This window comes from Colias philodice, chromosome 11 (assembly GCF_061535455.1).
Source record: "Colias philodice isolate Cphi_HAF_F1 chromosome 11, ilColPhil1 Martin Lab GWU primary, whole genome shotgun sequence".
Lineage (NCBI taxonomy): Eukaryota > Metazoa > Arthropoda > Insecta > Lepidoptera > Pieridae > Colias > Colias philodice.
Window position 1 is genome coordinate 4,376,403 of NC_143096.1, and position 15,263 is coordinate 4,391,665.

Sequence of the window (15,263 nt, forward strand, 5' to 3'; positions counted from 1 at the left end):
AGAGCTTTCATAACTTACGAGGCTCGAGAAATCATTCATTAAACAAACTGCTCCATTTTTCTATGTTGTCTACATTATTCCCCTTGAACTGTATTCAGTGCTACATAATTTTACGTAATTGCCATATTATTATCAAACCGCTATATTCTTGCGTAGACGCAGCGTACGGCGCCGCATCTTGGTGGTTGAACCAATATAAAAGTCGGTGGTGTGCCTCCTGAGTATCAGTCGTGTGTGATCGTTCCAACGAAGCAAACCTTATTCAAACGCAATGTTCGCTAAAGTAAGTGCAATCCGTGTCCTATCCCGTTGCAAGTGAAAGGATAGATAACAATCGTCAGAGAATATATGGAGCGTTGATATTTCATTTTCCGAGAAGTCTGTTCGCGCCTGACGGTAGTACCAGCTAGGATTACTAAATAGAACTTGACAATATAGAGCAATGCACAGAGCTGGGCCCTGCAATACCTCTTTATTGCTGCAACAGTCTTGTACTATAGTTACTTAGTTCTATTGTATAAACATAAATTTAATCACAACTTCAGTTTACTTAGCTACCACATTATAATGCACATTTTTCTATAAAACTATCCTTTTTTATTATAATCGCTTTTTGGTTTATTATTTTATAATTAAAATTTATTTAGTTTCATTTACAGTACCATCCATCAACGGTCAGTTACAGATTAATAAGACCCTGAATACTTACAGGTCAAATTCTAAGAGACCAGAGAATAAAAAGAGCATGTAGTTTTACAAGTTTTTGAATACCTACTCAAGCAGTATTATCTGGTTTCATTAAGACCTATATCCGCAGCATCCTATAGATTCTGGACTATATTCTTACGTAATACAGGTTCTATAAAGACTCCAACTTCTATAAAAAAACCTCGTCAGCGGCACCATATCAATGGTTTCTGGAAGACCCATATATTCCAGCATTTAATTCTCCATTATCTGTTCACAGGCCGCAGTTATCCTCTCGGTAGTGGCAGTGGCAGCCGCTGGGCTGCTGGCGGGGCACGGCTATGCCGGCGAGAGCTACGGCCACGAGGCTGTCGCGTACGCGCCCGTACAACACGTCACATATGAAGCCCATGACCAACACGTGGACTATCATGTAAGAACAGCTTAGTAAATTAACTCATTGAGGTGGTTATAGACATATATTTTTTGGGAAGTAATTGATTTTGCTTGAGATAAAAATATTCCTTCTGAAGAATCTGTTATACCTATTTTAGACGCTTGTTACAAGTCAAAGTATTATAAATTAAAAAATAAAAACTAACGTTGACGATGTTAACAAAACACATAAATCAACGCAATCAGACAATGATAGAGTGGATAACAAAACAAAACAAGAACCATATAAACTTACAAAGAGACGACCACGATAAATATAATTGCATATTATAATAGCACAATGCATTTCACAACGAGCAAACATAAATGAACTCGACCCACAATTTAGTTTCGGTGTAACGATATAAACAGCGGATAATGACCACAGAGACTCGAGTAATGAGAACATGCATTAAGACAATAAATTGCACAATCTTCAGGCCCAGATACTAACATGGTCAAGGCCATTTCGCAAGACTTACAGACTCTGCGTGAAGAGATAATCACTATCATTAAAACAAACAAAGGATTAGATAGGCGAGCTTTACGTTTTTGCAATAAAGCAATCTGTTCTCTATTATACAAAAAAAATGTATTCTTCTTAACGTATAATTCTCTAGACGTGGACGCTTACTTTTTGCTATAAATCTTTGCTGCTACGTATTATGCAGAAAATAAATATATTCTTCTTCACGTAAAACAGTTACGTAGTAGCCAACAAATGATGTCATTCGCTATAAAATTTTCATTTAATTTGCTGTACTTTCGATTAAACATTAAACTGTTCTTAATAAAAGTTCTAGTTACAGTCATAAAATGAGGATGGCATAATACAATAGTTACTAATTGATAGTTACGTAATCTGAACGTGTTGTTACCCGATTATTGTATCGCTTCCGGAGCAAATATCCGCGAACAATCCAGCTTTACTTTTACCAATATTACATAATGAAGTTTTCGCTAAACTCACTAAATATTAATTTTATTCCCGCTCGTAATATCGACACGCGAAATCATTGGCTGATGCATACTATTGAGGTATTCACATCCTATGCATGTAACATACGAGTAGAATAAAATAATATATTTTATTGTAGGTATATCAATTGAATATACAATTTTGTGTAATATACTAGTAATATAACTATAATAATTCTAATAAATACGTGTAAAGAGAACAATAAATCTACCCAAGAAAAAGTCTACCTAGAACATAACTATGAAAAATACATTTAATACCGCTGAATAAAAGTGAACTGTAATTAAAAAGATATATTAAGAAATTATCTTAATAAAACGTTATATCACCCAAGCGAGAGTATATTATAATGTTTGTTAACAATAACTTGATAATATAAAATTAGATAACACCTAGTTACAAAACAAAGGAAATGAAATCGTTCAAATAAGTATGAGATAGCAACGTTTTACGTTGTCATAAATAGACCGGCGTGAGTAATAATTTGATCTAAACAGTTGTTATGTAATGATTGAATCCTAGTCGTGATTTAAGCTCCAATAACTGAACTCGTTTTCCCAGGACATTGTGAAATCGAGGGATAATGACTAGAATGATGTGGACGAAATCCAGCGTTGTTTGCATAAACAGTTCTGCGCACGCTCGTTTTAATAACAGATATGGATTGTTAGCGGCCGCCGCCGACCCAAATACAGTTGCGTAAAGCGACACTTTTAATGGAGGATGTCTTGATTGCTGGTAGATTTCAACAACGGGTTTTAGGCGTGGGATGCTACAAATTTAATAAATCCTTTATATTTATAATAATGTTAGTAAGCTGTTTGTTCGTTTAAATGTTTTTCATGAAGTCGGTTAAAAAGTGAAACGCTTTCAAAGTATTTAATTATTCACACGAACACTTGACGCGTTGATGTCTTTTCAACGTGATTATTTTTTGTAGACATCTAACCGGTATTTTGCTCATTCGTCTCAATTGATTGATCCTGCATTTGTTTTTCTTTTTATATGTTGTACATAATAATAATAATAATCAATTTTGTTAAGGCCGATTCAGATAAACGGCTGAAATATCTGGATCTGGCGCATGAGGTTGTCGAGATGTGGGGTGGTGTCTCTGCCGAGATAATCCCCATAGTAATTGTGTCCACCAATGGGCTGGTTCCTACCTCCTTAAAACAATATTTAAGGAGGTTGGATTTACCGGTGAAGCCCATGACAGTGGGGATACAGCGGGCAGTGCTGCTGGACAACGCTCGGATAGTCCGTAGGTTCCTCACTCAGTCGCCCTTGGCTCCGGCCGTCTGGCCACTCAGCCGGAGTTGTTCACAACACCGCCGCGAGGCGAGATACTTGCCCCCCAATCGATAATAATCAAATATAAGAAGATTTTTTAAGCATCATTATGTCCCCAAATCAATTGAAAACCAAGCAAATATATCGAACTTACTCATACATATTTAAAGCTTCTTCGCTACATGTAAAAAATATAATAACTGTTTATAATTATAATTCTCAGGCCCATCCTAAATACGACTATTCATACTCCGTGTCGGACCCCCACACCGGCGACCACAAGACCCAGCACGAGGCGCGCGACGGTGATGTCGTTAAGGGCGAATACTCCCTCCTCCAGCCTGATGGCTCCTTCCGCAAGGTCACGTACACCGCTGATGACCACAATGGGTAAGGCTACTTTTTGGAACAAAACAATAGGTCTAAACAGACAATGATTATTTCTCTGTAATAAAAGACATTACTCTCATGTGAGAACGAGAGATGAGAACCATACTTAGTATGCCAATGTGGTTATTGCAATGTTGCAGTAATGTTTTTAAAACATTAACCCTTTATTAGTGCCTATAAGAAACCTACCTATACCTATAAGAAAAAGATTTTAGATATCTGTGTATAATAATGAGGATTATAACACGACAAAGTCATTTATTTACAAAGTGTAGGTAATGACGGTCTAGTGAGCATCTGTGTGTCGCCGTACAATTACTTTATTATGTGGTTTGGTAAAGAGACTGTGACGACCTGACAACTGTGCGTAACGGAGGATTGTAGGGACGTCATAAGAGACTATCTTATTACATACAATGTATACACACAATTCATAAGTTAGTGGGTGTGTCTGTTAAACTGGCGAAAGTTTTCATATAGAATTATAACGTTTAGAATGGATTATCAAGATTAAAATTATTTCTTCATAAAAAAGTGCCTCAAATATTCGGTTCTATTGCGATATCGCAACAATAAAAGCGATGTGTATCTTATTACGAATGGAATTCAATACTGCGAACGGAAACGAGTTTAACCAATGAACCGCAATACCTGATTTTTAAATAATTTCAGTGTCACTTAATCCGTTTAATTTGTTTGCAAATTTACATATATTCAACATTACTAAACACTATGTAGTAATTAGTTGTTCCGGTCACTGCATCGTCAAATAGAGCGTAATGTAAGTGATGGATATTGGTTATTGGTTGTTAATTTATGTGTGTTTGTTGCAGCTTCAACGCGATAGTCCACAACACCGCGCCCGTGCACCCTGAGTACCACCACTAGGGTGGTAGACTGGCCGGAAGGCAGAGCTCCTATGTGATATTACGTGTACCTTATACTTTAGATAGTCTTTAGTTGACAACGAACTTTATGTTTTAAGACTGCGGCGAATAAACTTTACAAAACTTACTTGGATTTTTTATTAATTTTTTACCCCACAACATATTAGGAACAGCAAGAAATAGGATCAGCCTTTAGAAAACTCCAATACAACTATTTTCATATTTTAATACTTCATCTATACTCATAGGTACTATTTATTACCACATCTATAATATAAAAATGAATCTCAAAATGGTAAGCGCATAACTCGAGAACGGCTGAACCGATTTCGTTAATTATTTTTTTATAATATTCCTTGAAGTACGAGGATAGTTCTTATGGTGAGAAAACGTAAACATGTACCACGGGCGAGGCCAGGGCGGACTGCTAGTATTAAATACAAAACTCAATTATTTCAAAAAGACCCCATCCTATCCATTATTTTTAATATTGCTATCCTCCAGTATGGCCGCCCGAGTCCATTAATAAATCCGATGGCAATAATATTGGTGTATAGCAATAAACCATCAATTTTTCGTCATAAATTATGATTCATAAATTTTATGTCATAAAATAATTAAATTAGTGATTTACATTAAAAAAAAATATTGTTGCTATCGGTATTAGTAAATTAATATTTTAATACATAATTCCCAAATACATAATATAACAATAATTTAAATTGACGCTTCTATTTGTCAAATTATAAATCTTAATTAATAGAGCGAGAATATTTCATAATACTCCACAGGTACAGGTACTCTACAGGTAATGCAAATGTATAATTTGCTACTGATTTGTGTGCTGTTAAAAGCTATTAATTATTAAAATGAATAATTGCATTCGTGTTACATCGCGTGTGCATATCGTGTATACGTATATACGTAGGTAGATATAATAAAAAAAACTGCATTCAAACGAACTAAATATTCAAAAATATGACTGAAATATTGGAGTCATACGAAAATTTTTGGAACGAAGTTTGAAATACATATAAATCGTTTTCTTTTAATTTTTATATTAACAAGCAAAAATGACAGAACCGTTTTTTTCTGGAGTACTATTTCAAGTTGAATAATGAGTATTTTCATAAAAATGTGGCAACATTAACTGGAGCGATTTCAGCGCACCTTCTATATAAAACAGAATCATGTTTAGTGTACCTGTACCCATACGTATACCTTCAACAGTAAAATATCAATGATACCAATAGCATATTTTGTTACTCAAAATTAACTTGACAGATTATAAAAAAAATGCAAGAGGAATAGGCTGCTAATAAATATGAATCAGCAACCATGATAATTGACTCATATTACCAAAAAATCATTGGGCATATTAATTGATATGACATTAACTTCCTTTACAGATAATGAAACTGTCAATATGAGTGGTATTCAAAATTTCGCAATTTACCCATTGAAGCATAGCGTTAAATTAATTTATATTGTCATTTTTTTCATATGTGTTCGTATAAACTTGATTAAGTATTCATAATTATGTCTACTAACGTATTAAATTAAGAGTTTTATTGAAAGTGAAAATAACAGTTATAAAGAGTAGGTATATAATATGATTATAGGCTTCAAAAAGAAAAAAATATATTCAGACGCATAAGCATTTCAAATATGATGTATTGCAGTCATCTGGAGATGGTCGATTTTAGATTGAAAGGATAGCCCTAATTAAATAAAATAAAATATGTTTATGAATGAGATTGCCATATAAAACTGGATCTTATTTTATTGACGAACATATTTATAATTTTCTTTGTAAAGCAGTTTCGTGTAGATCCACTGAATACTTCAACAAATAAAAATGAATGATCTTTGACAATAATTACGATGGATGACTGAGTAGTACCTAAACTACGCAACGGTACAGTAATAGACGCAGGTTCGAATCTCGCCTTTCAATCAGTTTCTGATCAATGAAAAAAGCATGCATTGAAAATGACACAGCAGGGGTGGCTCATTGAAGACGAAGAAGTCGAAGAATCAAAAGTTCGATGACATGTAACATCTGCCAACACGCACTTGGCCAGCGTGGTACATACGGCCTAGGGCAGGCCGAGACGAATGTCAGAGAATAGAATAACGCTACGAAATAGAAACTGCTATCGCTAATTATTGACATAAGCTCATGTCATTTTAGTTATGGTTCGATCACACTACCGACGACGACGACGACCACGACCAAAATTCCCACCCAAAAAAAATTTGTTTAAAATAAAACATGGGACAAAAACTTGGAAAGGAAATTTTAATATTTTATTTTTAATTGTGTTTTGCACCACTTTGTTAAATTGCGACGGAATGAAAATTTTTTTGGTGATCGTCGTGGTCGTTGGAAGGGTGAACAAATCCTTAGCAAAACATCATACGCTTATGTCAATTAGTATCGATAGTGGATTCTATTCATTTGCGCTTTGACGTTTGTCTTACCGCTTAGATAGCGTACGTGGTAGATTGGGCTGATTTTGATAAAATCATGGAACCTTTTAAAATATTATCGTACCTTTTTTCATGCATGTAATCAAACGACTTAAATCTGATATCCTATAACGTAACCTTAACCTTAATCTAAAGCTCCATCTACATAAAAGAAATACGTACTATTATTTTACAACGAAAATTGAAACCATAAAGATCCACTGGTTACACAAACACGAATCAGATTTATAGGAAAATATTAAGAAGTGTTCAGCTGGGAAAAATTGCCACATATTTCAATAATTTTCATTACGACGAACGAAATATAAAGACGCCTGGTGAAATAATAATATTTAAAGTTTCGTGACGCGAAATTTTGTTCGCTGTACTTCATATTCTCCTCTTTACATACGAAAAACGACTTTTAATATTCTAGTGAGGTATACGAAAACATGTAGTCCAGTGTATCATATAAATATATTTTAATAAATATTTTATTTAATAAGTTTATCTTCAAAATCCATTACAGTTTACCTAGCCTATCACAATAATATTAGCCTACATAGAGCTAACTATGTGAAAAATTGAGACCTGTATCTGTGATACGTATATATTTTTTTATTTACGTGAACAAAATTATCGAAATGACACATTATTATTTTCAACTCAAAGTAGGATTCGGAAATAATTGCCTTTTTATATAAGTAAAGTATTTTCTTAGAGATCTCCAGGTTTCATTTAGTTCATCGCCTAGTAAAATCATATAGCAAATATTATTTTATGTACGTTGTCTTTCACAAATTGTACGTAAAAGTACGTAAATTTACTTCGTATTAAAGTATCTCTGTGTTTTATTTGAGCGTTGCACCGTTATCCCAGGAGTGTAATGGAAGACGGAACCTATCATGCTACAAAGCTTACATCAGCTGCTACAATTACTTTAAACTATATCCGTTATAATTTTTTTTTTCTCGTCATAAGATAATTATTTCTGCCTGAACATTTGTCCTGCTGTTCTCAACATTTTGCACTTAGCTACATGTCTGGCGATTCGTTTTTATTTACCTACAAATTACCTTTATCGTAAAATAATAACAGTGATTTAGAAATGCATATAAATGAACTTCTATCTATCCAAGCTAATATTTCAATGACTTAACCGATCTTAGTAAAAAACATAATATAGTATTTATTTCTACAATAATGAAACAAATTAATGTATAAGCATTTCTAAATAAAATATAAAAAAAGAAATAAAGTTGCCCTTATTGAATAAAATTTATACGTTACTGGACGACTAAAATCCCTTACTAAAGGTATTAGCGATCTATGTATTTATGTTTAAAAATATTATTTTGAGAAATAAATTAACAATACATTATTATGGAACGATGAAAATTTTCAAATTCGCAATCACAATCCAAATTGCTGAAATAAAAACAATTAATGGTTCATTTAATTTCTTATTTCAAGTTCAGCAATTTAAAATTTAAAGTGAAGTCCCATGTCCCCTAGTGGGGTAAGGGGCAGATGCATTATACATCTGTTTCACTGATCGATTTTCTTTAGGGACAAGTAGGTGATCAGCCTTGCAATTTAAAATTAGAAATAACAATTATACCTTAATTTTGTTACTAAACAAATGTTATGTGATTTCTTTGTAGTTAGTTTAAACTACAGATTATGCAGTAAACGCGCTCACGCACAAATATTGTCTCACGCATTTATTGGCGATTTACATAATTACGCGAAAGGTTTCCGTGTACTTGGATAAATGCGTAGGATGTTAAATAATTCCTTGAATGTTGCTTTAAATAAACTGGACTCTGAAACAAAAGCAATTGTCACGGCATTTAAAATTGTTTTTGTAAACTTCGTGCACTGAATACAGGAGAAGGAACCGGAGCTGCCACTGAATGCTGATTTGCATATTAATTGTAAACCGCTATTCATGTGTTCAGCGACATTGATGGTTTGTTTCGGTATTACAGAACAGAATATTTTAGGACGAACAAAGCGTGTCTTATAAGACGACGGATCTGCTGAAAAAAATCAGTTATCTTCCATCTATCAGCAAGAAAGATGACTCCTAAAGTAAGTTGATACTTATATGGTTTTTCACAAATTTTAACACATTTTTATTAATATTTTTCCTTACTTTTGTTTTCAGATTGCATTTGTAGGCTTGCTCTCAATCCTTAATCTTTTAGACGGGTATTTGTGCGGTACATACTCGAATGTCTTTGTTCGTGGCGGTTCTGAAGTGTTACCTTTAGAATACATCAATTATGGTGGTCCAGTTGCTTATGGTGGTCCTCAAATAGCCCAAATATCCGCGGCTCCTATTGAATCGGTAGTTTCGTTACAAAATGCACTGAACCCTTGTGTGGCGCCTTGCGTCATCAACGCTCCGATCCCCGCGTTGGCGCCAATAGGTTCCACGGCTAATGCTCAAATTGTTGCCTACAAGCCGCCGGTCGCTAATGTGCCTGTCGTATTAGCCAATAAGGATGTAAGTATGCAGCTTTAACAATGTGACTTGAACGTACTTTGTGCTATCTAATATATTGAGTATATCAATCACTTATTTACAGGATACATTTGGCTACCAATATTCTTATGCAGTGTATGATGATGGTACGGGAGATAAAAAGACACAAAGTGAACAAAGCGATGGCTCAGTAGTTCAAGGACAATACTCTTTTATCCAGCCAGATGGATACAGACGAGATGTCGTTTACACAGCTGATGACTTGAAAGGGTAATTATCACTTTCATACATTGTGTAGTCTGATGTATTTTACTACTTTTTTTAAGCAATAAAATTTGTTTAGTCTATTTAAGGATGTATGAAAATAAACGTATTTTAATAAGTGATTATTAAATTATTCGTTTAGATTTAACGCCATTGTAAAAACGGTGTCACCTGAACCCGAAGATATCAATAAGGATGCAGCAGTGGAATCAGTTGAAAATAAAGATACACCTTGTAAGGAACAAAACAAAGAACAATTAGTAGAAGCACCTAAAAGCGACGACAAAACAATCGAGTCGTTAGACGTTACTGAAGCTGTTGATAATAATGACTCAAAGAGTGAAGAAAAATCAAGCGAAGAAGTACCCACTCCTACAACAGATGTATCAACACCTTCGAATCCAGAACCAAACGTTGTTGTATCTTATAGCGATTTCGTTAATTGTCTTCAATCTAAAAGAATAGCAGGCGCAAAGAATGCCGTTTCTCCTCTAACATACATCCTCATTCCATCTTTGAATGGACCACAAAAATCTTGTTAAACTGTTATTAACAGATTCAGTGTCACAAATATCACTGTCTAGTCTAAAGGAAAAATATTTTACAAAAACATTTTATACTGTTCTTATAATAATAACCTATTAAAAATGTATACGAATTAATTGAATTGCTACTGTAACTTCCTAATAAATGTTTACGCATGTTTACAAGTGTTTTATTATTTTTTTACATCATGTGAACAATAATAATTATTGTACGTCTAATTATGCGAACAAAATATAAATAACGGTTAATGAATTTACTTGTGTATTTATACAAATGATTAGATAACAGAAATTCATTATGTAGGTTAGTAAGTACGTACTTGGCTTTCGTTACGTTAGCATGGAAAATGAGGAAAAATAGCTGAAAACCATTTATCGTGTCCGAATTCTCTATCAATATAGAACTTCTTCAGGTAAATACGGGGAAAAATATACTTAAATATTGGTTTATAGCTTAATGAAGAAATAGACATTTTTTTGATGTTTAGATGGTAAACCATCTATAAATTTTCAGCATGCAAATTATCTTGAAAATAAATATATGTATTTGTTACAGTTTGTACATTTGTTACATTTCCGGTCAAAAACGCTTTTGACTTTATGGGTATATTTTTAAGAATTGAATCCGCCTGGGTTGATAGTTGATACTTAGATACAGAAGGGCGTTAGGAAATAATGTCGCAAATTTGTCCTTCGCATGTATTCCTTCATTCATAGTAAACATTAAAAAAATTACAAAAGTTATAAAGTCATAAAAGCCATATTTTCTAATTATTAAGGGCATTGGATTAACTTAATGTTTAAAACTAGGTATAAACTATAAATACATGTAACGTCTGAGTATTTAATTCTGTTATTAATTATGAATTTCGTTTAACTATTTACAATTTCATAATACATACTTTTGTTTAATAAAAGTGATTCATATAAAATTATCAATCAATTCAATATGACCTTTGTACTACAAAAGACCTCAATAAAACAAATTACTATCAATTTCAACGTGGGTAACTCATAATCAATTAGGAAGTATCCATTACTGCAATAACACCTAAAATTCCAATTAAATAACCAGCATACGAGGCATTGTTTCCGTGCAGGCAACCATTAACCATTTCATATTTGTATCATGACCTTGTGTGGTCAACGTTAGAGTCAAGGTGCGTGCACGCATTTCTTTGCCCCACCTCAAAACAATTTCGCGACCATGTTCTATAAAACCATTGAGCAGTACCGTTGACATCAATCAACTCTGATTTGTTTCATACAACACACAATATGTTCAGCAAAGTGAGTGCTTTTCTAAAAATAAACTTAGCTATCATAAAAAAGAATACGTTCAAAAATAATTGCTTACTTTCAGATCGTAGCTTTCGGCGCCTTCTTGGCTGCGGCTAACGCTTATGGACACGGCCACGCTGTGTCTTCCCAAAGTATTGTTCACCACGGTGGCCACTATGGCGCTCCTCTGGCCCATGCTGGCTCATACGGTTATGCTGCACCTTTGGCATACGCTCCCGTAGCGTACGCCGCTCCCGTCGCTCACTATGACGGTCATGACACCTATGTACGTGTCTCCTCTTCTGTTTTCTTGTTCTATATTAATGATTTGTTCTTTCTCTTATTGAATGTCTGTGTCTTACAGGCGCACCCGAAATACGACTTCGCGTACTCCGTCGCTGACCCGCACACGGGCGACCACAAGTCACAGCACGAGAGCCGCGACGGCGACGCGGTGCACGGCTCCTACTCGCTGGTGCAGCCCGACGGCTCCGTGCGCAACGTGCACTACACCGCCGATGACCACAATGGGTAAAATTCCCTTCATAAGCTATATTACAATATAAGTAACTAGCTGTGCCCCGCGGTTTTACCCGCATTGCTCCGCTCCTATTGGTCTTGGGTGATGATATATAGCCTTCCTCGATAAATAGACTATCTAACAGTGATATTATTTTTCAAATCGGACCCTTGGTACTCGAGATTAGGGAGTTCAAAAAATACAAACTGTTCATATTTATGTCAGTATAGATATAGTTCTAAAAAATCTAATACTATTCTTCTCTTTTCCAGATTCAACGCGGTTGTCCACAACTCCGCCCCATCAGTGCATCCCGCCCCAGCTTACCACCATTACTAAACGATGACCAGAGACTTTAGGAACCTCAAATAATTTATTCTATTGTAAATATGAGTAATATCATGTTGAAGCTGTGAATTTGTAAATAAAGTATGAATGATTGAATTTTTCGTAATTATTCTTTATGTATTCCTTGGTGGTGATAAGATAAATACAATTGAATATAGCACGTGAGAAACGCACCACAAAATTAACATTTCAAATATACTTAAATACCGTAAGAACAAAAAATTTGCTTCCTGTCTTCGTCAATTATTAAATTATATTATACAGGTCGTATTAAAGGGGATGACGATCGTATTAAGCGTTAAAGAATGTATGAAAACATGTCTCAACTCTCAAGTTGCAGGGACTGATGCAAATTGGCGTAATGCGGGAAAACATCTTAAACGGGTTCTTCTGTATTGCCTACATGTTTCAGTACATAATAAATCGTAATTAATCCCGAATTTTTGATTCTCATTAATGCAAATTCAAAATATGAACACTATAACACATATTATAATTATATATGAGGAATATCATAATATGTGATTCGGGTTTCATCTTCAAAATTCAAAATTAAAAAGTATATTATTATTTATTAATATTCATGTTCATTCAGCATTGTTTTATATCATACTAGCGGTCCGCCCCGGCTTCGCCCGTAGTACATATGAAAAATAGATGTTGGCCGATTCTCAGACTTACCCGATATGCACAGAAAATTTCATGAGAATCGGTCCACCCGTTTCGGAGGAGTATGCAGACTAACATTGTGACACGAGAATTTTATATATAAGATATCATAAAGACTCTAACATAGGTACATATGCAGCAACGATTTTTCTATTTAAGTACGTTTTTCATAAAAAAATTCAACGCAACCGCCTTGTTACGTTATTGTATATATTTATGAATTAAATTTGTAATGTTAAAAGTAACTTTTCAAACGTTTGATTTTTAATAAAATATCAAGAAAGAGGAATTGCATTTTATGACAAGCTTTATGATTTTATTTTTTCTAAAGAATTTAAGAAAGTATTTTGCATCTATGATTCGCTGCTGCTTGCGCTGTAAATAGATGTTCTGTTTACTGTAACTTTAGTGTCTGAAATAACATAATATAGACTTGCAAAATCCGGGAACTCTAAAGATAAGAGAGCTCAAAAAATGTTATTAACGTTAATCACATTTGTTAATTTTTATTGCATCATTTGTAAAACTGAATTCTGTAACTACGATTCTTAAACTGATACCAGAAAAGAGAGGTAGGTAGCGCCCATAAAATATACATACACTCGAAAAACATAACTTTTCTTCTTTCGCAGTCGGGTGACAAAGCATGGCATTATTGTCTAAATATACGATGGTTTACAAATAACTCGGCAATAAAAAAATAACACGAGGTCTCGTAAAGTAATCATGGCTTATTGATAAAATTTGTGGTTAACGACAAAAACTATCAACAAAAAGAGGCATGTCTTTCACGGTTCTTACACGAGTACAATGCTCTATACTAGTGCCGAGTGCCGACTGTGTAAAAACTAGAATAGTATTATAATTTTATGATATTTATTTACGTTCTAAGAATTTTGGAATTTGAATGCATTATTTTTGACTATTTGTGCATTCAATGGATTTGATTAGATTACTTTTTTAAATGAATATTTGTCAAATAACATAATTAATTTATTATGAATTTATTGATCGTGTTTAATATCCGTGAAAAGATTTTCATTTGTAAATACTTTATAAAAAATGTTTACGAAATTCTTTAAGATTTATTTGCTTTCAAAAATAAACGATATAAAATTTTAAAGTACCCCATTAATGCACAATACCAACCCATTCCTCATTTTCCAGATTCTGTAATTTATACAGTATAAAGTATTTCACACAGCCTTGCTACAAATTAAGTAACCAAGCTGCTAAATATATATATGAGAGCAATAACGTACTTATCCACATCACGTCTCTCTATAAAAAAATTTCATTGTATTTGTGACCTTTCTGGTACAACAAAAATGTACGGTAACTAAATGTTATGTTGCAATTAACAAATAATTACACTTTCATTGGGCAATTAAATAGATGTAGATCATAATCATTGTTTAAATTATTTTCTCAATGGCATGTTCTAGCTTACAAACGAACTAATTTTAGAAACTATTTGGTAAACTGATGGGTCACTGAACGTGAACATTGAATGGAATGTTAGAATTTCTATTTACATTTTTATTTAAACAGACGAATATTCGGCGAATATTAGAATATATGACTTCAAATTATAGACATTCTTCAACTTAACAGAAGGTATTTAATTGTTATTATTTTAAATGTAAAAGCCTACTTATCACATAGCGCATTTTTATCGCATACTTCCATGTAAACCACAGAACATATAAATAGATGTAAACAATCTCAATGTTATAATCAGAGTTCTAATCGGACTTAAAAATTAGAAAAATAATTAAGTTAATATTATATTGAGATTAAAAGTAATATTTGAATTGCTTACGTACCTACTTTTAAAAATTACTATTGCGGATTTTGAAGTATGGAGAAATATTCTTATCATAAATAATTAATCTGCAGACTATTTTTAAAAAAGGAAATTCATTTTATTACTTACTTATGTTTTTATTTTTATTTATTGTGTCTATGATCGTATCACAAACAAATGTTAGTAATTATTTTT

The 15,263-nt window shown here is 33.4% G+C and overlaps 3 protein-coding genes across 3 annotated transcripts in view; 2 read left to right on the forward strand and 1 right to left on the reverse strand.

Moving 5' to 3' along the window:
* Nucleotides 1-13,317, reverse strand: part of LOC149484467 (band 7 protein AAEL010189-like) — a 277,474-nt gene extending 264,157 nt beyond the window's left edge. Inside the window, exon 1 of the mRNA XM_089700650.1 lies at nt 13,274-13,317. The gene's annotated coding sequence lies outside the window, so the exon portion shown is untranslated. The remainder of the gene's footprint in view (nt 1-13,273) is intronic.
* LOC149484508 (cuticle protein 7-like) lies at nt 129-4,798 on the forward strand. The gene is made up of 4 exons (XM_089700692.1): nt 129-283; nt 968-1,120; nt 3,618-3,784; nt 4,618-4,798. Exons 1-4 carry the CDS (start codon nt 272-274, stop codon nt 4,670-4,672), a joined length of 387 nt encoding a protein of 128 aa, XP_089556818.1. The 5' UTR covers nt 129-271; the 3' UTR covers nt 4,673-4,798.
* Nucleotides 8,995-12,688, forward strand: LOC149484509 (uncharacterized). Its single transcript, XM_089700888.1, has 8 exons — nt 8,995-9,237; nt 9,314-9,655; nt 9,738-9,904; nt 10,041-10,435; nt 11,675-11,733; nt 11,807-12,010; nt 12,089-12,255; nt 12,517-12,688. Exons 1-8 carry the CDS (start codon nt 9,226-9,228, stop codon nt 12,581-12,583), a joined length of 1,413 nt encoding a protein of 470 aa, XP_089557014.1. The 5' UTR covers nt 8,995-9,225; the 3' UTR covers nt 12,584-12,688.
* Nucleotides 13,318-15,263: the final 1,946 nt, after the last annotated feature.

What these genes read in the sequence shown, in the direction of transcription:
- LOC149484509 (XM_089700888.1), top strand. An exon ending in GAATGGACCACAAAAATCTT is followed by an intron (nt 10,436 to 11,674) that starts GTTAAACTGTTA and finishes ACCATTGAGCAG; the next exon opens with TACCGTTGACATCAATCAAC. An exon ending in ACCGCCGATGACCACAATGG is followed by an intron (nt 12,256 to 12,516) that starts GTAAAATTCCCT and finishes TCTCTTTTCCAG; the next exon opens with ATTCAACGCGGTTGTCCACA.
- LOC149484508 (XM_089700692.1), top strand. An exon ending in ACCAACACGTGGACTATCAT is followed by an intron (nt 1,121 to 3,617) that starts GTAAGAACAGCT and finishes TATAATTCTCAG; the next exon opens with GCCCATCCTAAATACGACTA. An exon ending in ACCGCTGATGACCACAATGG is followed by an intron (nt 3,785 to 4,617) that starts GTAAGGCTACTT and finishes TGTTTGTTGCAG; the next exon opens with CTTCAACGCGATAGTCCACA.